This window comes from Babylonia areolata, chromosome 20 (genome assembly GCF_041734735.1).
Source record: "Babylonia areolata isolate BAREFJ2019XMU chromosome 20, ASM4173473v1, whole genome shotgun sequence".
Taxonomy (NCBI): Eukaryota; Metazoa; Mollusca; class Gastropoda; order Neogastropoda; family Buccinidae; genus Babylonia; species Babylonia areolata.
In genome coordinates this window covers 32,488,354-32,510,903 of record NC_134895.1, presented here as the reverse complement: position 1 = coordinate 32,510,903, position 22,550 = coordinate 32,488,354, and the positions used below count along the sequence as shown (strand labels likewise).

The following is a 22,550-nucleotide window of genomic DNA, read 5'->3' as shown; positions in this document are numbered from 1 at the left end:
TTTTATCTGACAGTAGCTAGATCATGTGTGCAATGTCTCCAGTATTACTGCACTGAGATGGACACAAGTTTGCTTGTACGATCATGCCCCATCTTCACCCTTAAAGTTATTTTTTTTTAGAGGACAAGCACACATCATTCACTGTATGATAACCAGAACACAATCCAAACAGGCAGAGAAAGAAATGTGTGGTACAGTTGCTGTTACACATCATGATGAACAACTTGGAAGGATTCATACCCATGCAGACAAAGACTCTTCATAAATGCATGCAAACACAACAGCACAAACATTCATGACAAAAAAAAACTTTCTCTGAATCAATACAAATACATTTCAAGAGTTCCAATGGGCATTTTTAATCAGTCAAACTTCTTTTGTTTCGGTTTGCTAAACATATTTTAGGATTGTCAAGGAATCCATTAGACTTTTTTGATTCTATCATTTGCTAAACAGGGATTTCAAGATTGTTAAGGAATCACTAAACTTTCTTTGTTTCTATTATTTATTTAATTTACTAAACAGAGATTTTTAGAACTGTCAAGGAATGAAAAAGCACTTGAAGGCTGGAATTGGCTTTCTGCAACTTTCCACATCTTGCACAGGATGTAACACTATTTATACTCAAGTACCAGGGGCAGATGAAGGCTTAAGTCTTCAGGACAAACACCGGGCAATATGAAACTAATATAATGGGTGGATTCATGAGATCTTCATAAGCATAATCCTTTTCAAACCGGTATGGGCTCCATTCACTACTGACTGAACCCATTTCAGTAATTTTTTTCTCTTCTTCTTTCACCTTCTTATCTCCTTATTTAATTATCACCTTGTACCTACTGACAGGGGTATCTATTTGGCCACCATGTTTTTCACCTTCATTCATCAATGACAATTCCGGAGGTAGTAATGATAATGTCTTACGGAGAGTCCACAACTTCAAAATGTACAATTATATACATATAACCAGCATGAAAAGACACGAAACGACACAAACCAAGCACTGTTACTGATTATTCACAACAGATGCAGTATAAAACCCTACGCCTACTGAAAGTACTTGCATTATTTAAGTAGTGAGCAATGGGATGTCCCTGGCGCCTTACTGAAAGGGAATAAAAATGGAATACATGGAAAAAATAATAAACTGAATGCATCTATATGAAGTTTTATCATTGCCCCTATACAAGACAGTCTATGCAATATGCCAAAAGCAAAATGGCCAAAAGACAAGACAATGCCTTTACAGCTTTCTGGTCTATATCAAAGGTTTTTGTATATACCTATGTGTGGTGTCTCTGCAAGAAATCAATCTATAAATACAGTGAAAACAACACCTCTGATGATGATCAGCCATGATAAGACCAGATCGTAATTACGACTAACAACTGCTCATTTCACTGATGACACGCAGACAATGAAATGAACAACAGGGAAAAGAGAAACTCCTTTGGTACATTTTCAATAGGTAATTTTGTTACTTTAAATTCATACCTGACAGCACCTATATTATCTTACAGTGAGTAATGTTTTTGATTACTTATGTACAAACTAGACAGCTCACTGTATCAATGTCCAGACTTGATCCATATTCATAGTGTTGTTTCATGTTTATTCAGGTCTCCTGATAAGATTATTGGTGCAACAGTATAGTGAAATTTCAAATATTCACCACTTCAACTTTCTCGAAATCTTTGTTTGCAGCTTCTTAGGTAAGAGTTATCAAGAGTTTGTAGCCAGACTTACAGTTGAGTAAAATGTATGCAGATAATGCACATACATTCAGCCACAGAATGTATGGAATTTTATGATGAATAGTATTATATTCTTTCATGAATGCTTCAATGGGTGATTTGTCCTAAAACTTACCATTTACAGCTCATTGATGATACTGTCAGAAATGAACACATACATGTGAGACAGCGAGACTACACAAGTGAATTCCAGACACAAAAGCTAAGCACGATAATTTATCTTCCATGGAGTTAAAATACAGACATGTTGGTCTTTGGGTTTTCTTCATCACTAGCTTCAACTTAAATCAAGTAGACTGAAACAAAATACCATTTATCACCAACTCATCAGAAGTAAAAGAGCATAATGGTTTCAGAATACATTAACACCAAATACAGTTGCTGTTTTTCAGATTCATTAATTAAATAAAGAGGAAAAAGGTCAAAAAGAAAAAAGAAGAAAAAAAAGGGGGAAGTTTCAGATATTTTTGTCCCGTGGGAGTATGTCCTTTCCTGAAGTTTTCCAAAGTTATCATTGTGAGAAGCACAATCTGGGCAAAAATCTTCCATCATCAAATCTCCGGTAAAAAGGAAACAAGTGTTCATACACGAAAGCTGGATCCACTCAACCCAAAGGTGGCCTGTTGTCCACACCAATGACACAACTCATTCAACAGAGACAACACTCTTCAACCTTGAACCATGGTCAACAGGTGAATCCCAGCCAACCACCTAACTGTACACAAATCCACCCTGGGGGTAAGGGGGGCAAGTCCAATTGTGAAACATTTTCAACCAGCTAAAAACCATGTGGATGAGGGTTGGTTGGCAACCAGATGAAAAGATGTGGTGGTGGTTGCGTTCTGACAAATTTGTTCTCGGGAAGGGGGGTTGACAATGTAACAAGAGATTATTGAAAGCCCGCAGGACTCCTGTCGTTCAGTACTCCTCTTCCTCGTACTCATCTTCTGGGGGTGCAAAGCCTTCCTGTGAAACAGATACCAAAACACAAACAGGCATTAAACACAACAAGAGGCTATGTGTGATAGTCATGTGTGATTATGACCATCAGAACAGCAGAGGAGGCTACTACTGTCCTGACCTACCTGGGCAAAAATATGATTACAGTAGTGAGTGTCTTGCCCAAGTTATATCCCGACTCTCTTTGCCAAGAAGGCTTTAGGACAGTTAGCTCTGGGATGGTCACCAAAGGCCAACTAGCCCCAAAGGGTGCAGCACTAACAGCCAGTTTAATCTTGCCTCCTCGTTTGAGAGTCACTGATCTTCACAAATGACTAAGCTGTAAATGAATTCCCATGGCAGTAGAGAAACCACTGACTGGACAGCTCTCATTATGCTCCTGGCCCAAATATAAGCTGTAAGCTGATGTCAATCTCTTCATATGACTTGCATGTGTGGTAAAGAGAAGAGAATGAAAGAAAGGGGAAAAAAGTTTAGACTGCCATGTCTTCATGTTTATTTAAAAGAAAGACATACCAAGTCCATCAACACGCATTCACAGCACATTAGATTAACTTAACAAGTTTGGGTAAAAAGTAAAAGTAGCTCTGCCTAACTCTGGATCAGATTTTCCCAATTCATATTTTGACAAAAGTATTGTGTAAATGTTTGCAACATCAAGATACAACTTTTGATTGCCAAGGCTGACACATATAATCCAATTATAACAATGCTTTCAAACAGAAATATGAAAAAACTTAGCCGCATGAAGAGCACAGGATCAGGAGTTAAGATGGCTGCCAGAAAAAGAGGAAGCTAGTCAGGGATACAGAGGGGAGGTAACCTACTTCCAAGAGGTTATCAGCCGTAGCTACTTTCGTTTTCTCCACATAGGCGGATAGTATTTTGCACAGGACACGAATCAGACTCCCTGCGGGAGTCTGCACTAGTGGGTCACAGTGAAGTATGTGTAGTATGTACATCATATGGTAAAGAACCCAGTGAAATCCTCGAAACACGCTATTTGGCAAATAGAGTGGTGTGATCCTTGAAACATATCATTTACAGCACAGCATACACAATATTTCTGTCCTATTCCTTTTGCACCATGCTAACAATGTTTAGCATGATTTTATCCAAATCATCCCATTGGACACACATGCTCCCACAACTCAGTCACCACAACGCAGACACATTCCTTCCAAATGATTTTGAGATTGTACAGCAACTGGGTTTGTTTTTTTTCATCTCATCTGCATGCAAGTCAAGGGAGCACTATTTTCCTTTTTTGTTTTTGTTTGCTCATTTGTTTTTGTTTGCGGCTCTCACATGTCTTTTTCAATGGTGATTTTCCCCCCCCAATTCATATTACAATGAAGATATCTGTAAAGACATTGGACTATGTGTTTCAGCAACAATGATGGTCATAACTAACCAAAACAGACTTACCTCTGTGGCATATAAGATGTCCATGACGCCTTTGATCATGGCATTATCCTCATTCTCCTGGCAGATCACTTCAATATCACGAAGCTTACCAAAGTAAAAGTCACGTTCTTTCTCCAACCCTTCTTTCTCCACCGTCATCTGCCGCAACTGCAAACACAATAAATTAACAATATTTTAAAACATAAATGTAATAATAAATTGCTCATTCAGCCAGTGCAATGTCCAGTACATGGTTTTGCTTATGCATGTTTGTTTTCATTTAAGCATTTCTGTCCACCAGTCTGTGCTTGTACTGAAATACTTTCACCATTTCATGTCTTGTATTATGTAAACTAGTAAAGTCAGCTTCACCACAACCAACCTCTCAAAATCATTTGCTGGAATAACTTTATCTCCACAACATGATGGAAGAGTTCTGATAATTCTACAAATCTGCATCTTATATCAAACCATGGGAGTTGGGTATGCATTAAAAACATTTATATCACTCAATTATGACCAGAAGAGCAAAAAGAACTTCAGATATGCTCAGCCAGCCCCATGCTGAAAGGAGACAACTAATGAAAGTACATATGGTGATGGAACTTAATGGTTTGAAGCTATACTGATCTATGTTTCAGCACATCTTTCAGATACACAAGGTGTGGATATCACATTTATCATGTTCACTTTTAATTCAAATTTTCCGCGTCCTTTGCCATCAAAACCGAATAAGGACACAAAAGCCCTATTGGTAAATCACTGTCATGCCATGTTGTGCCATTTGTGTGCACACATGCACCACCATGTCATTATGATGTCAAATCTCACAGATATCTAAATTATTCCAATCTACAAAGCCCAGCATCCTAGCATAATATCTATTCTCACAAACATATTCAAATCACTAAAACAGAAAGAAAAGAAAAAAAAAAGAAAAAAGAAAAAAAAAAGAAAAAGAAAAAAGCAGCAGTATGTTGCACTAAAATCTGCAAACACAAGTAGCAGTGTTGTGGAGTGTTGGCCTGGGGGTAACACATCTGCCTACGAAGTGAGAGAATCTGAGTGCACTGGTACAAATCCCATAGTCCCAAGTATTTTCTCCCCCTCCAATAGACCTTGAGTGGTGGTCTGGACGCTAGACAATAAACTGAGGTCCCATGTGCAGCATGCATTTAGCGCACATAAAGGAACCCACAGCAACAAAAGAGTTCTCCCTGGCAAACTTCTGAAGAAAAATCCATTTCAATAGGAGAACAAAGTTGCAGGCAGAAAAAAAAAAAAAGGGTGGCGCTCTCAGCGTAGTGACACGCTCTCCCTAGGGAGAGCAGCCCAAATTTCACACAGAGAAATCCGTTGTGACGAAAAAGAGTAATACAATACAATGCCATGCACCCAAGGGGTGGTCCCTCCCTACCTCTGCCCTGAGATCTTCAACGAGCTGAGAGTCCCCAGCAGCATGGTTGACACTAGGTCTTGATGCCGGTGATCGTGTGTTGTTGGCTGGTTGCCGGGTGGCCACTGGACGGCTGGGGGGTACTGCACACACACACAGAGTGAAGCTGGATTGGTGGCCTAGAGGTAACACACCGGACTTGGATTAGTTGGAAGCATGTGTTTGAATTTTGTTGGTTATTATTACACTTTGTCACAACAGATATTTCTCTTTGAAATTCAGGTTGCTCTTCCCAGGGAGAACACGCTGCTACAGGACTGCTACACCCATTTCTTCTCTTTTTTTCTGCCTGTAAATGTATTTGTTTTCCTATCAACGTAGGTTTTTCTACAGTATTTTGCCAGGTACAACCCCTTTGTTGCAGTTGGTTTTTTGCATGTTTATGCTAAGTGCATTCTTTTCTCAGGACTTACGTTTATCATCACATCCAACTGACAAATGTCCAGACCATCACTCAAGGTCTAGTGGACGGGGAGAAAATACTGGCAAGTGTGCACAGGTTTTGAGTCCCATATATGGACCAGGATATTTACTCCTCCCTCAACTAAACCTTGTGTGCTGGTCTGGGTGCTAGTTATTTGGGTGAGACGATAAACCAAAGTCACACATGTAACATGCACTTAGCGGACATAAAAGATCCAACAGCAATAAGATTGTCCCTGGCAAAATTCTGTTAAAAAAATCCACTCTGACAGTAAAACAAATACACACAAGATAAAAAATAAAAAAAAGTAAAAAGAAAAAAAGGCTGCAGCACTGTGCTCTCTTGGGAATATAGCAGCCTGTATTTCTGACAGAGAGATCTGTTCTGAGACAAATCAGCCTGGCTTACCATTTATACTACTGATGTATTTTTTCAACTAGATTCAAGGGTGAGAATATATAAAAGCTTTACAAACTGCGTTTTCTTGAAACACCGTTGCTGAAAAAACAACAAAAAACCCAACAACTTTTGACATTATTTCTTAATTTCTGCCATTTCCACAGCCTTTCTAGTTTGTCTTTATTTTCTTGTAAGCAGATTCTTTTTCCATATCACTATTCGTGCGGTGAAAGATTAGATACCATGACAATTCCTGACCTTGCAGGATGAAACATTGAATTCCAAAACTTTTCCAGCCTTAAAAATGGTCTTCCCTTTTCTTTTCTTTTTTAAAACATTTCCGGACTTCCAGGACAGTGGGAAACCTGTGTGATGCTTACCACTAACATCACATTATTACCATGCTGGCATACATGTCTGGTGCACACAAAAAAGCACACTCTCACATGCATCATCTCTTCTTTTCAGTCTTGACTCACATTATCTCATTTCATCTAATATTACACAGCTATGTGAAAAAGACAATCAATGAAAATACTTGTTCTGCCATCACAAAAGTGCACTTTTCTGTTAACTGCAAAATACCTATTTACACATGCATCAGACGAAAACCTGAACAGACATTGAAAATAAAACTTCAAAGATGAATAATATCAAAAGTCCAAAGAGAAATCTGGCCTGGAGTTAAAATATAGACTTTACTCAATTACTGACATAAATTTCAATATTTCATTACATTTTAGATAAAAATCAATCCAAAGTAATACAAAGCACAACATTCAACATGAAATTATGTAATTTCCACTGCTTATCATTTTGAAAAAAATCTGCATATTTTAGATACTTTTTCATTTATTTTGGGTATCACAAACACACACACACGCATCCTTGTCTGCTCACACACACACAAGGGCAGGTGTGCGCGCGCACACACACACACAAAAACTTGCCCATTCTGCTTTTCTCTTTCCCATTACATGCGTAAATAGTTATATATACGTTCAAGCAAACCATATCATACTCACATGCACATCCCACCCTCCAACAGGCTCTCGAACAATCTCGAACAGACAAATGACCAACCACTTTTCCACCTCTATCAAAATCATTTTTGTGAACAGACTTTAAATTTACAATCAACCAACACTGGCATACCTCGTGACTTGGGTGCAGCAGGTTTACTGGTAGGAGCTTTGTTGAGAGCACCTCTGTTGTTGGCAGAGCCCACTGGCTCCCCCCCTCGGGCAACAAGGGGATCATACTCCATCGTCTCATCACTGACATTGGCATCAAAGAACCGTTTAAACCACTGGACAAACTCGAAATTGTCTTGGAATCGTCCTTTCACTAATTTCTCCACAGGAATGATCTGAAAAAAAAGTTTTCAACAAAAATAAACATTATCTTAAAGACAATTTTAATGTTCAAGCTCAATACATACAGTACAGAACTTGCATTTTAAAATTACCTTCCTTTATCATAGTACAGGCATGGAAAGTATTTACTGACTACATATCCTTTTTTACATGAAACCTTCTTCCATTTTGCACTGTGATGCAAGTAATTCGCATAAGAGCAAAACAAAAAATCCGGACAGCAACAACAATGAAAAAGAAAACTAATCTGCAATTAAATCAATGAAAATTAAGAATATTTACTGCTTTAAATCCAGACGGTGAACTGTGAAATGATGCTAACTGTGCAGGTGTATTTCTTTCTCAGTACAATGACTGAAACTGAGGAAACCATCTAACAAGAAAATTTACTGGAATCGTTACACATATAACTTTTATTTCAGATAATATAACTGGAGACAGTAGTGCACACAAACAGTTATTATACTGAATACAGTTCACTTGAAAGAAGACAGCACTCAGATATAAAAAAAAAAATCAAAACAAAATGTATCTAACATCATTATTCCTCTTGCGAGAGAGACAGGGTTTTTTTCCATTTTTGTTTTGGTAACTTTGTTGTCAACACCCTTTTCTTTCCTTTTTTTTTTGAATAATTTTTTTTAAATATATAAAGCAGCACTATAAGCCCATTCTGTTCAGTTTATTTTTCTCTAACATTACATTGCATACACTCACACACACGTACATTCTTCAATCATTGCTGACAAGACACAAGTTGTACAGCCAAGATCTCCCCAACAGCCCAGGATATGCTTTCACCGTGTAAATCAAATATTAAGATAGTGTTTACTCACTCTTTCTTCTCCAATGTATTTGTTTATGAAATAATATAACAAGAAAATCTTTCATGAAAAAACAAAAACAAAACACATTTCCTCAATAGCAGTATACAATATCTGGATTAAGAGATGGGATATACATGCTCTTAAGAGACTGAAGCAACACCAAACGTTTTCTTTTACAATTTAGCATAAATTCTGAAATAGCCAGCAAGTCTACAGCAAAAGCAAAACGTGAGCTCAAGTCTAGCATAGCAGAAAGTGTGTTCACAGTAAAGACAATTTCTAAATAAAATTTACCCACCTTTACTTTGTGGATATGCTGAAGTGATAGTGGAAGCATTAAAATATGTCAGACCCCTGCCGGAGTCTGCACTAGTTGGGTCACAGTTAAGTATGTGTAATTAAATATTATCTTAAACAATTATACACATCACCACTACAACATTTTGCTTAACGATCACAGTCCAAGATAAGACAATGGTACCTAATTTCAGACAGAGAAACAACAACAATCCTGGATTTTTAGCTTGGTCTCTTCTCTATAAATGGGCAAACTGATAAGAACTGCTGATCCTTACTTTTTAAAGTATCCCTTCCTTATCTTACATGAGACTGAACAGTTACTTCACTTGTCTATTTTTGAATATTGAAACTTTTCAACCTCAGATATTTCATTTTCTAGTTCGAAAACAGCAGCAAAGTACTATGTTTTGTTCAGGTTTGTACAGATCTATATGACTGGTTCAAGACTGAAACTGAAAGGCTGACTGCAACTCACCAGAAAATGGAAGTGTTAAGGAATTGACAAAGGATATAAGTCATATACACACAAACACACACACACATGCAAGACAGAAGTAAGGTGCAGAATTTTGTTTACACATGTATAACACTGGAAAAACAGTTATAATCTATACAATGTGAAATCTACCCTCACACAGTTACCACCGCCTCAAAGCTGAAAGGAATCATACTGCAAAACTGAAGCAAGGATTTGTTTACTTTTCCACTTGCCCTCAATGACAAAAAGGACATGATAAGCAGAGAGACAGCAGCAACAGGCAGGAAAATTACAGAGGGAAGACAAAGCTTCTAAAAGCTGTGGCTGAAGTCAGGAACTCACCTTATCCACACCCAAATTTGTGAAACTCACTTGGAGCACTTTGAAATTGTTTATATACTCGTATTCTAACCGTGGATTTAATTTGACCTTTTTCAAACTTACAGACCCTGCAAAACAGGAAAGAAATGGGAGGAAGATTCAGAATCACAGACTTCGGCAAATCACACACTGCAAACTATACAAGTTCAACACAGCTTTCAGTGGGATTTGTTGTTTCACTGCTTCTGCACATTGTCACTGCTTTCCCTGGTGAAGACACAGATACACACACAGATAGTGATACACACACAGATAAAATTTCAGCTGTATTTTGATACAGTACACACTGTATCATATACATATAAACTGAAAATATGCACAGGTTTACAAAACCAATAAATTCACAAGCAATGACAGATTTTACAATCACAATGCTTGTGTTGCCAAATGAATTTTACAAATAAGCGATTAGACCAACAGTGAAAAGTGGTGTGTTTTCAAACAAGACAGCTGAAAAAAGGTATTCAAGATACAACACTGAAAACCGATTCTGTTCACAAAGCAGGTTCTGCATGCAAGCACATTATATCACATCATGACAGTCTCTTGGACTTTGAAGCTGCGGAAGTAATGGCCATTAACAGTACTCCTGCATACTAAAAAGAAAAAGAACAAGTATACCCCCCCTCCCCCATCCCCACAATTCAAACATATTCACTATATTACTCTGTGTAGTAAAGCTGACTCAGTCAAACTCAGAGGCCACACTGTTACCAAATATGCATGCCAAAAGGAAATTCTCTACTTGAAAAGAGTGTGCAGTTGAACATACATGCTGTCATCCAAAAAGCAGACAACGTTAAGCAATGCTCAATCAAAAACTGATTTTCTTGTATTCATGCGATGAACTTTTTCAGTTAAATTTAGTTGCCAAGTATCTCACTCAAACCAAGCATGCTAACATAAATATAAAAGCAAACTTGAGGAATACAAAGCATGTGCACAAATATCAAAGGAACAACGTCAGTAAAAAGCAACAATAAGAACCAGGGGGTTAGTTGAAAGTCAGGTGTAGATTACTACATGCCCCAGTCAGTCTCACCTTGTCGACTGCCAACTTTCCAAAATTATTTTGAAGGAGCTTGAAATTCTGAATGTATTCGTGTTCTAACTTTGTGTTGAATTTCACTTTTTTCAATGGAAGTGATCCTGAAAATAGCAAGGACACTGGACAATTACAAACAAAAATAATTCATTCAAACACAAATGATACTTTCTAAATACCCCCTTTTTTTCTTTTTCTTTTTTTTTTTTTTTTTTTTTTTTTGCATACATTTCCATCCCATGACCACTGGATCAGCAGTCCAACGCCTTTTAACCAAACACATCATACCGAGAAAAAAAACAAAAAAACTTCCACCCTCTGGCCTTTTTTTGTGATAAATTTATATAATGTGAGTTTACTCCTACTCAGCTACTGTTCACAGCTACTTCATCAACTTAAGACTCCAACTTCTCAGCTGAAAATAAAATTAAAAAATAATAAATAATAAATAACTACCAGTGGTCAGTACCATTTCAAAACTTTTAAACTTTTCACTCTATCACAAATATAAGGAATTAGATTACTTTTATCTGACCGACAACCTCTTCCCAAAGCACATTTTGGTTATTTTTGCCATTTTCTCAAAAATAGTTATGGTGTTCACATGCACTCTTATATTCAACAATATTCTGGTGTGAAATCATTTTTTATATCACATCATTTCGCTTAAATTTTTCTCTATTCTTGGGCACTTACTCATAATTGCAACTCATGGGCCTGAGAGTTTCAGAACTGTAAGGAAAACTAAAAATCTGATCATCTGATCAAAATGACGTGTAGCAAGAAAATTTCAAAATTTAAAACAAGAGAGACAAGGCCTTCAAGACTCACTTGTGATACACTTTAAAAAAAAAATTTTAAAAAAATCTAATCGTTAAAATGTGTTCTGTATTTGTTATTATAAAGCTTCGGGTTAAAAAAAAGAAAAAAGAAAAAAAAGAAGTCCTAACCAGATTCGAACCCTGCGTGTTCGTGTGAGAAGAAACTGTCTTATCCATTACACTATCGTGGCTCCTTAACTGACATTCTAAAATTTAATACTTGAACATACTTTTTTAAAGGGCGATAAATCAATTGCGGTATTCACAGTGAGAACGCTGTTTAAATCATATTATTCTGGTGTATCTTGGGCATTCAAAAAATCTTTAAGGGCAATAAAAAAATTCTTTTTAAGTCCGCGGTAAAGGAGACGTGGCTATCACCGCAATCAAACTGCAACATTTAGCCGTTTTCTCTAGATCGAGATAGATGTACAAGTTTAGTTACAACCGCCGGGAATGTAGAACGACAGGGTCGATTCAATTTCTCTTTTATGTTCATTCTAGTTTTATAGTTTTAAAGTTGATATGAAAATTTAGTATTTTATTAAACTAATAACATGTAGAGCCATGTACAAGTACTTCTAAACGTCGTATGAAGTGAAAAGGACTTCATTTTGAGAAAAGTCAAGACTGGACATTTTTTCGTTTCATCATGATCAATTCAAGATTCAAGGGTATTAACTCGCATGGTCTACAATTTTTAACTGTGAATTCCAACTGATTCTGTGGATATTTTTAAGGCAATTTGGGGCATAATCCAGTAAGTGATGAGGCGTTCACAAATCTTTCTCTGAATAAATATTTAATGGTCTCCTTCTCCAACTTTCCATCATATTCCATTGAATATAGGATTGAACGGGCAGGTCAACAACTTGAAACAAAATGGCGGCATTCGCGAAGAATATGAGCACGCGCTTTGAATGTGTATAAATATGTGTACGCAATTGATTTTTGCCCATGACCTTCAGGGCTCAGCCAATAGATCTGTAATATCCACTCGTCATATTGATTTTAGTATTTTCCGAAAAAGACCACTTGGGCGAATGAACATAGTGAAAGCCCTGTACACTGAGAGTAAAACACACAAGCTTTTTATGTATTGAGTATAATTTCAAAATGTAATGTTTAAGATGAGAAAGATCAGTTTAAAGCAAATTAAGTCCCATAGCATTAATTACACTTACAGATTAATTTCTCTTTTTTACTATCTGCACCTAAACGTTTGCAAAATAAATAAAACTTACATGCTTAGCAAAAGTTCCTGTTTGAACAAAAAATGATAATAATGACTGCTCTTGTTGTTGTGTCAGAATACCAGACCAAAGTGCCAAGTTTAAAGAATACAAAAAATATAAATATAACAGTAAATGCAGTTTGCATATAATTTGGCTTCTTTTTTTAAATTTTTTTGTGCCCATCCCAGAGGTGCAATATTGTTTTAAACAAGATGACTGGAAAGAACTGAATTTTTCCTATTTTTATGCCTGATTTGGTGTCAACTGACAAAGTATTTGCAGAGAAAATGTCAATGTTCAAGTTTACCATGGACACACAGACACACACAGACAAACAAACACCGGGTTAAAACATAGACTCACTTTGTTTACACAAGTGAGTCAACCAGAAGCTGTCACGCAAACTTTTCAAATGTCAAACCAAAATGCTTGACTGTGGAAATCTCAATCTCGTATGCATATATAAATCATAAGAGTTTCACTGGCATGATATAATCCCAAAACTTCTCACTGCATTGTTTTCCAAGACAGAACCAACAAAGGGATCTTCATTCTCAGAATGTAATTTCAGTCTCACTATGTCTGTAAACTGTTTCTAAACGATGTGTATTTATACAAGCATAACATAACACGGACATATTTCTCTTCTGCTACAAAAATAAAATTAACCCCTAGGCTGCCTATATGACGAGATAACTCGTCATCGCAAGCATGTACGCTTCACTGCCACAATGACGAGATAATCTGTCATCGAAATATTCTGACTTTTCCCTGGTTTGCATTCAGTTCGTTGACAAAAGTACTGGTCGCTTCAGCTTGGGGAATCTTTCTAGATTCTATTCATAGCTAGAAACACCATCTACGTCATAAGGCAGTCGTTTATTTGAACATTTTGGTTGGATTACTGGCAGCAGTGTTTGCCCAACTCCTCTCATCACTCGCTCAACAAAATATCGGACTGACGCCGTGCTCAAGACATGCAATCGTGGTGAACTAAATCAACCAAGATTGCTTTCTTTAGCTGATGCTCAGAAAGAATTGAAGCGTAAATTCGAAGGAGAAGACAGTGATGAACATTTATAGGACAATTTGATAGAAAATAAAGGGAGCAATCAAGAGTATCAGTGAGTGATGCTGGCGGTACAGTGTAGCAGAGGACAGAAAGTGACTGAATTATTAGCAGGACACAGTGTGAGCGATTTTCTTGGCACTCAGCCAGTCCAGTCTGATGTGAACAGGATAAAGTGACCGTGTGAGACGGGTGAAGAGGAGGGGACTGGGGACTGACGGGGCATGGCTTCACATCCATATTATCACTTGGAGAAGTCACAGTGCATTGTGTATCTATCTCTTTAAAAAAAAAAAAAAAAAAAAAAAAATATATATATATATATATATATTGTGGTTGTTTTAGTATGATTTTGTGTGTGCAGATATCCATTTGTCCAGAAAATATGATATTTTAGTGCAAATTACCTGACTAATGTTTGTAATGAACAAGTTGAAAATGTTACAAAAAACAAACCACTGATTTCAAAACAACAGCATGTCACTAAAATATATATAAAATGGGAAAACATCATGTGTTTGTATTCTTTATTCATTTACCTTTCAGAAAATATATACTTTTATGGGCCTTTCTTCAATAACAAAGAGCACAGAATTTTTTGAAAATTTACACCCGTTTTTTTGTGAAAAAAAAACCTGGCAAAAAGATTTCACTTAAATCTCATCTTCTTGGCAGTGAAAGGGTTAACTGGATCCTGATATAGTCTTAAAGACAGCAGAACTCATTAGCTGCTTCCCTTTTTCTAAATGTCATCAAAATCCTTCACTTTTTATAAAGATCATCATGAACTTGATGAAGCCCTTATCTCATTCTTTTCTTACTGATTTATACACATATACTGATACAGATTAAAAAGAGGCAAAACCTTCAAGACTCAACTGTTTTATCCATTATTTTTTTTAAAGGAATCATGATGAGAAAAAAAAGAAGAAATAATAAATTGTTAAAAAGTGTTCTGTATTAAATATGATATATTCATAAGATAAGCTTGGAAGGTAAAAAAAATAAATAAAAAACACGTGAGCAGGATCGAACCATGCATATTCAGTTCCAAAGCAAGTAGACTAATCCCCACGGCTGCAACGCATCTGACGTCACTTCGGTAATGTTAATATTTAAAGCAATGTTATTGTTTTCTTCTTTGTGCGATAGACAGACGTAACTGTACTGGACGTAATAATGCCATTAAAACAGGTTTTTTTGTGTTTTAGAAAATCTCAATTATTCTTTTATTTCGGCGGAACAGGAGACATTGCCATCACTTCAAGCACATTGGAGGAACACATGGTAGATCTCTAGATCTGCACAAACCAGTCTACAACTGGCTGACGAAGAAATTCAATTTTTCTTTTATGTTCATTCCAGTTAATTCAGTGTCCACTTTAGGATATTTTATGCAGTAAACACATCGATGGTATAGTTATATCTCCGTATGTGTTCTGTCCAGAATTTGTATTTCTTTCCTTTTAATTATGAACAAGAAAAACAAGGTCATGTCTTCTCACCAAACACAACCTACCTTCCAGCAAGTCAGTGGGAAGTAGTTTTTAGAATTTTCGGATTTCGGAACCAATCTTAACGAAATAAAACTGTTATTTTTCCGTGTTTATGATACAGAAATACAGCTTAATTCGGGACACTTCAAACCTATTATGGGTATGAATATGAAGATTTTTTTTCATACTATGTTTAAGCCAAATTTGGTATTGGCAGACAAAGTATTTCCAGAGAAAATTGCAATGTTAAAGTTTTCCATGGACACAAAGACACACACACACACACACACAGAGAGAGAGAGAGAGAGAGAGAGAGAGACAACCAAACACCAGGTTAAAACATAAACTCACTTTGTTTACACAAGTGAGTCAAAAACTGTTAAGGGGGGACTTGGCGTGCATTTTTCTAGTATTTTTGTATCTCGACTTCTACTAAAGCTATTGCCATGAAATTTTGCACATAGACAGCAAAGTGGATTTGGAGCTAGAATACAAAGTTTCAAATGTTCATGTTACATAGAAATAATTTTATGATTTTTTTTCTTGTTTTTGTGCTGTCGAAAACGAGTACGTCTGCTCCTCCTCTACAGTTTGCAAAGTTAGGTAGTATTGAAGCTAAAATCATAATCAATACAAAGGACATGAATAGAAGAGTGCAATAGACATAAATTAGTATGTATAAATGTACATAAATGTAAATACCATCGCCAAGACTTTGGAGAAAATTGACAAATGTAAATAATTATTTTTAACCTAATATAACACTAAAACTGTCCAAGATCCATACTTTCTAATGGTTTCATTGCACTCAGAAGCCATTTTTCCATCTATATGCAAAATTTCAAGGCAATAGCTGTTTTTAGAACTTGTACAGTAAAGGAGGGCAGTACATACGTATGGAATAAAAAGTCGTTTTGAGAAATTTGACTCCAAAGATAGAATTTAATGTGGACAAATGAAAGGAACAATTTTCAATAGTATTACTATCATTTTCCAATAATTATCAAGTATGATACCTTGTCAAGACATTCTGTACAGTTTTTTCTATGTGGCATTGGAAATCAAACACTCAGAACTGCCCAGGCCCATACACCTCCCCTTCTCTTTCTTGTCTTTCCTGGCGTTCCATGTGTCGCACATCTCTATTTTCTTTCTCTTCTCTTCTCCTTTTCTGATGATTTTCTGCTGATTATCACCACCCTAGGCAGTGTATTGACTCTTTCGATAACAGCACCAGTGTTTCCCCACAACTCCATTCAGCATCACTCAAGCAATGGTCGAGACCGTTGTTGACCTCACTCGGTCTAACCCAGGCTTCATGATGCCAGAAGATGAACGTACATTCAGAAACATGTTTGCAACATTATAGACAATTTGATAACAAATAAAGACAATCATACAAGAGTCGTACACACAACACAGACAATGACTGAATACAACACATACTTCTTGGCATCACACATGGGAATAATACCGTTCATAACGTAAACGAGATGGATGACGGTTTACATCCATAACCTGAAACAGTATTTACTAACTTTTAAATAAATAAAAAAAACAAAACACATATAAATATAATACATTTTTAAATTTTGGGAAATATCCACTATTCAGAACACATGATATTAGTCACAATTACCTGACTAAGTGAATAAAAGAAAATGTTACAAAAACACCACTGATTGAATCAAACATAACCCTACATAATTAAAAGGGAAAACATCACATCCTCACTCACCTTCAGAAAATTAATTCTTTATGCCTTCTCAATGACCAGAAGCACAGAATTTTGAAATACACGAAGAAAAAAAACTAAAAAGATCACGATAATACTCTCTTTTCATTTGGAAATGTCAACTGGAATCGTATGAGTCTAACGAGGGCAGACTCAGCTGCTTCCTTTTTTGAATCGTCACATCTTCACTTTTCTAAAAAGATCTCTCTTTACAGCTTATTCATTTTTTCTATGTTAAAACCATATCTAACTGTTACAGCAGAAATCAGACACTGCCATTTTTTTTAAAGAACAAAAAAAAGTCTTGTTAAGTGTTCTGTTTAATAGATATATTAAGATGTGAAGGTAATAATAGAGAGACCGTGAGAGGATCGACCATGTTTGTCCGAATAGACATCCACGTTGAAGCTGGTCATTGGCGGCTGTAATTTTAAACAATTTCCTTTTTCTTCTTTGTGTAGCCACAACTTATGGAGTACTAACTTCTTAACCAATTTCTTTGGTTGTTAAAAATCTAAATGTATCTTTATATTCGACGAAAGGAAGACCATTAGCTCACTTCAAGACCATTGGAACAAATGGGATCTGATCGCCAACTCAAATGCAGGAATTCAATTCGTAGTCACAGCTATTAGGTCCCATTTAGGTTTTATAGAACACTCGTTGGTGGTAGCTCATTCGTGCTCGCGTAGTTCTGTCCAGAGGTTGTTTTCTTCTATAATTATTGACCAAGGAAAAACAAGGTATGTTACTTTCAAAACACCTACCTTCCACAATCAGTCAATTGTTTTTAGAAGTTTGGTTGCCAATCTAACGAAATAAACGTTTTTTTAGTGTTCTGATACGATAAATACTTAATTGGGCCTAACCTATATTAAAATAAAATTTATTTACAACTATTTATGCAAAATTTGCAAATGGAAAACCAAAGTGTTTAGAGAAAATTCATTTAATTTTCCAAAAATACAACACACACACAGAGAGAACGAGAGATGGGCTGGGGGAGAGTTGACCATCCGTTAAAACAAATGCACAGGAGCAAAGTACCCTGTAAGTGAACATGTACAATACTGTCTATTCTTTTTTCTTTTTTTTTCTTTTTTTTTAACATACTCATACTGGTAACAAACAAACATGGTATCTGGAGTTTTACAGAGACGGTGAGAAAAAAAAAGTTAGATGTGAGAATTGTTGAAAAAAATTACTCACCTGGAAAAAGCATGTCCATAAATTGACAGTATGCAGCTCCTGGAAAATTGGGAAACATACATTTTAGTATTTATACAAATGAAAAAGAAAAGAAAAGGGGAAAAATGCACACACTTTTAAAAATAAATGATCTGGCTTTTTTTCTTTTTTTTTCCAAACCCTTCCCTGCCCCCTCCAAAGCAAATGAATTGGACCGACAGTGACAGTGACACACATGGTAGTCAGACAAGGCGTGGGGGAAAGACAAAAGTGTATTTTACTGAGCCAAATCATGCAACAACCTGTCAAAGGAGGGAACATACCCAATGATTGAATAACAAAGACAAATGTACAACAAATGTAAACAACCCACCTGTACACAGTTCTTCAATTTTGCCATAACTGGTCTGAAGACTATCATTGACCCAGGCCAAGATATCATGACGGCTAAGGTTGTCTGCACTGGCGCTTGTGCTGTACACATTCACTGCCATTTTGTGTCTTTTGGTCTGTATCCAAAATACAAACTGCCCTGGCAGCTCTCCTGAAACCAACTAAACAAGAGGGGTGGGTGGTGTTGGGGGGGGGGGATATATATGTATACATGAACACCATAAAATTACCTTTGATTTCTTCTAACTTTATCATTCTAGTATTAGCATCATTCAAACATGCAAAAGCATACACATACAACTATGATACAAGACACTGAAATGACAGGTCATACTCATTTGTCCAATGTAATCACATAACATCATAACTTGTTAAAAGAAAACATTAACCTTCTTGTTATTTAATGTTAAATGAACTAAACTAAAATTTTCCTATCCTTTACATTTCTGACATATAAGTTGAAGTTGCAAATCACAAGGTTCTAGGAATACCAACTGACAATAACCTATCTTGGTCAAAACTCATAGAAAGTCTAACCAAAACCATTGCTTTGAAGTTATGTCAGTTGAAGAAAATGAAAAATTTCCTTACCTAGCATGCCAGAAAATTATTCTTTTATTCATACATTCAATCCAGTATTGATTACGCTTCCACTCTTTGGGATTCAGCAAGCAACTTACTAAAACCATTGATTAGTATCCATAAAAGAGCCGTAAAACTAAACATTGACAAATCTTCAACACTGACAGAAACTGATTACAAACAAACAGGTATCCTTCCACTCAAGGCTAAACTGTTAAGCAATAAAGGACTCTTCATGCACAAAATCCTTCATGGGAACGCTCCATCCTATCTGACAAATATGTTTACTTTTAATGATTATCAACATTCACATTGGATAAACCTTCCATTTACAACAATTATCTTATGTAAATCAAGCCTTGCATATTCAGGGGGTTGGTTATAGAATCATATCCCATAAAATTGAAAAACTGAATCAAATTTCCAAAAATTCAAATCTAACTTACATACATACCTGATGAATCTTTCAAATTTGATACCTCTATATCCTAAAATGTACTGATTATGTTTCAATATCAATTATCATTCATATTTCATATATATATATACAATATGATAATTGCCATGAATTTACTTCCCATGTTCCAACTATCGGTGTCTGTCACTCTGTCTCTCCTTCTCCCTGTTAACATCATCATCATCATCTTCTTCTCTTTTTTTTTCGCCCTCTCTAATATCATTTCATTTTATAATGATCTGATCTTTTCAATGATAATATGTGTCGTTGAGTTGTACTTAGGTTGTATTCATGTCTTTATTTATGCGCTTTATTTTCATGTGTAATTGTGTGTGTGTGTGTGTGTGTGTGTGTGTGTGTCTGTGTGTGTCTGTGTCTGTCGGTGTGAGTGTTTTGCCACTGCTTTGTCTTTTTTTCCCCGCTTTTCTTTCTTTTTTGCTCTTGTGGGCTGGATGTAAAAAAGCAGCTATGCTTACTCCACTACCCTTGTGAAATAAAAATTTGTTTCGTTTCGTTTATCATTCCCGTGATTCCAGACATTCATAATTTTCTATTTCTAACAAGCCAAGGTATTAACTAAAACACAAAACAATAAAACTCAAACGATAGCCACTAAGAAACAAGAGCCCTTAAATCATACTACTAAATCATACTATAGTATTAAGTCTCATATTCATAACACTTTGGTACTAAGTCTCATATTATTCATTTTGTTCTCCGAGAGAATGGACACAAGACTTCAGCTGCAAACTAAAATCAAGCTCAAAATATGACCCGAGACGCCCAACTGTTCCATCCCTCTTCTAAGAGGACACTGCCTGATCTGATGGACATCTGTTCAGTAACCCTTTGCCTGCTGCTGCTGAGTATGCTCATCAGTGAAGTTTTGTTACTTCAGTGAAGTACGATTCTCAGCTTACAGACCAGTCAACATTCTTCATAATTCACTTAACTTTTCCCTCTTCAGACTGCATTATTATTCATCAGCAAAACAAATCACAACACCTATTAATACACAAAAATAGTAACTGCACTTTTTTTTAATGCTACACTGACATTTCACCAAGGTTCAGCTGTCAATCACTAAAAGGGTTAAACTTAAACAATGGCAAGATGTGTCTATTTTCAGTCGGAGAAACCACAGCATGTATGGTAAAAAAAATGTCATATGGATCAATGTCCAATAATTTTTTTTTTTTTTATGAAGAACTGAGACAGCCATGTTTATACCAGCAATGCAAGGCCTGTTACTTGAATTACTTCCAGTGTTTCACCACATATTCATTCCTCCTCCCCTTCATGTTCTATCCTAGCAGACAATCTGAATTGCATTAGCTAATACAGCTTTTTCACATTCTGCCCTCAGAAAAAAGATTAGAACATAAAGGGAAAAAAAGGGGTAAGTGGGAGTCCGGAAAGGATAACATGAAAATGAACTAGTACAAGCACAAGAAATTCTATCAGAAAAACAATACAAGTGCAAACAACAAATAAACACATATAATATAATGCCAACACAATTATGACATGCAAATCAACATCATTAACTAAATTCGGGGAGAAAAAGAGGGAGAGTGAAAGTGAGACAGAAAGAGAGAGAGAAGACACAAGATCAAAGGGAGAAGAGAGACAGAGTCTGAAGGATGGTCTCTGTGTGTATGTCACTATATGTGTGTGTGTGTGTGTGTGTGTGTGTGTGTGTGTGTGTTTCCATGTGTGTACGTGTGATACAGAAACCTTACTTTTACATAAGGACTTTTCAAAATTAATTGCAAATTCTCTCTTAATGTCCTTCTGGCTAAAGATAACTGACCAAATGATAATCTTACTTATGATACTGACATGGTGTGTTCTCGATCTCAGTTATTATTTAATGGTATTTTAATATAAACATCAGACATACTTTCACATAAACATCAATATAAAAAGTTACATGCAAAGAGAAGTAGTGGTATGATACTCTTGATGTTTTCTATAAAATGTATTCTAGTTCATCAACATACTTTTACTTTTGTACAATAGTAGGTAACTCCCACTGACAGCATTTTGTAAACATCAATAATCATTAATCAGTTCTTCAAATCCCTACATAGTACATGATATATCTATTATCTCTGTAGTGATGTTTCCACATAAACTTAATATGGTTCTGGTTTTAGATAATACAATAATTTGCAAAGCAACGTCTATGATCAAAGTCTCAGTCCTATCTAGTCACCTTATCCCATTCATATGTGTACAAATTATTCAAATTCCATTCTTTTTATATGCACACTTAAGTATTCTAAAGAGAACGGGTGCATTATATATTTGTTACCTATCTGATAACCATTATCATTTTTGTGTCAACGAAGATCTCAAATGAAGGAATGTCCAGATCAAAATTTGGTGAAGATCATGTGTTGTCATGAAATCAGAATGAATCATTTCAATGCGGTCAGTTGCGTGAATGGAACATCTCAACCAAAATGACTAAACCGGGTGATCTGGATTATATCAAAAGACACAGATAACTATATATCTAAAAGTAAAGCTAAAAGGTTGCTAATGAAAGACATAATTACCCCAAAGTCAGGCTCAGATTCTTTAAATCTCTCCTCCTGCCAACGAGTACCCGCTCTACTCGTCTGTTCGACCGAAACTTCGATGGTCTCGTTCAGTAAATAAAAACGTTGAACTGGAAAAGCAAGAAAATAACAAAAATAGCAAATACTAGAAGAAAAAAAAATTAAGAAAGAATATCAAATATCAAACTATAACTTATTTT

The 22,550-nt window shown here is 35.9% G+C and overlaps 1 protein-coding gene across 1 annotated transcript; it reads right to left on the bottom strand.

The window, feature by feature from the left end:
- Window positions 1-334: 334 nt before the first annotated feature.
- On the bottom strand, window positions 335-22,460 carry LOC143295418 (microtubule-associated protein RP/EB family member 1-like). Its single transcript, XM_076607107.1, has 8 exons — window positions 22,348-22,460; window positions 18,725-18,905; window positions 18,373-18,411; window positions 10,805-10,911; window positions 7,556-7,769; window positions 5,539-5,660; window positions 4,143-4,289; window positions 335-2,720 (listed from the first exon to the last, which is right to left on the bottom strand). Exons 2-8 carry the CDS (start codon window positions 18,843-18,845, stop codon window positions 2,673-2,675), a joined length of 798 nt encoding a protein of 265 aa, XP_076463222.1. The 5' UTR covers window positions 18,846-18,905; window positions 22,348-22,460; the 3' UTR covers window positions 335-2,672.
- Between the last annotated feature and the right edge of the window lie 90 nt (window positions 22,461-22,550).

What these genes read in the sequence shown, in the direction of transcription:
- LOC143295418 (XM_076607107.1), bottom strand. Translation starts at nt 18,845, where the DNA reads ATGGCAGTGAATGTGTACAGCACAAGCGCCAGTGCAGACAACCTTAGC. An exon ending in GAAAGTTGGCAGTCGACAAG is followed by an intron (nt 7,770 to 10,804) that starts GTGAGACTGACT and finishes CTTTTTTTTCAG; the next exon opens with ATCATTCCTGTGGAGAAATT. An exon ending in TGCTGCACCCAAGTCACGAG is followed by an intron (nt 5,661 to 7,555) that starts GTATGCCAGTGT and finishes GTGTGTGTGCAG; the next exon opens with TACCCCCCAGCCGTCCAGTG.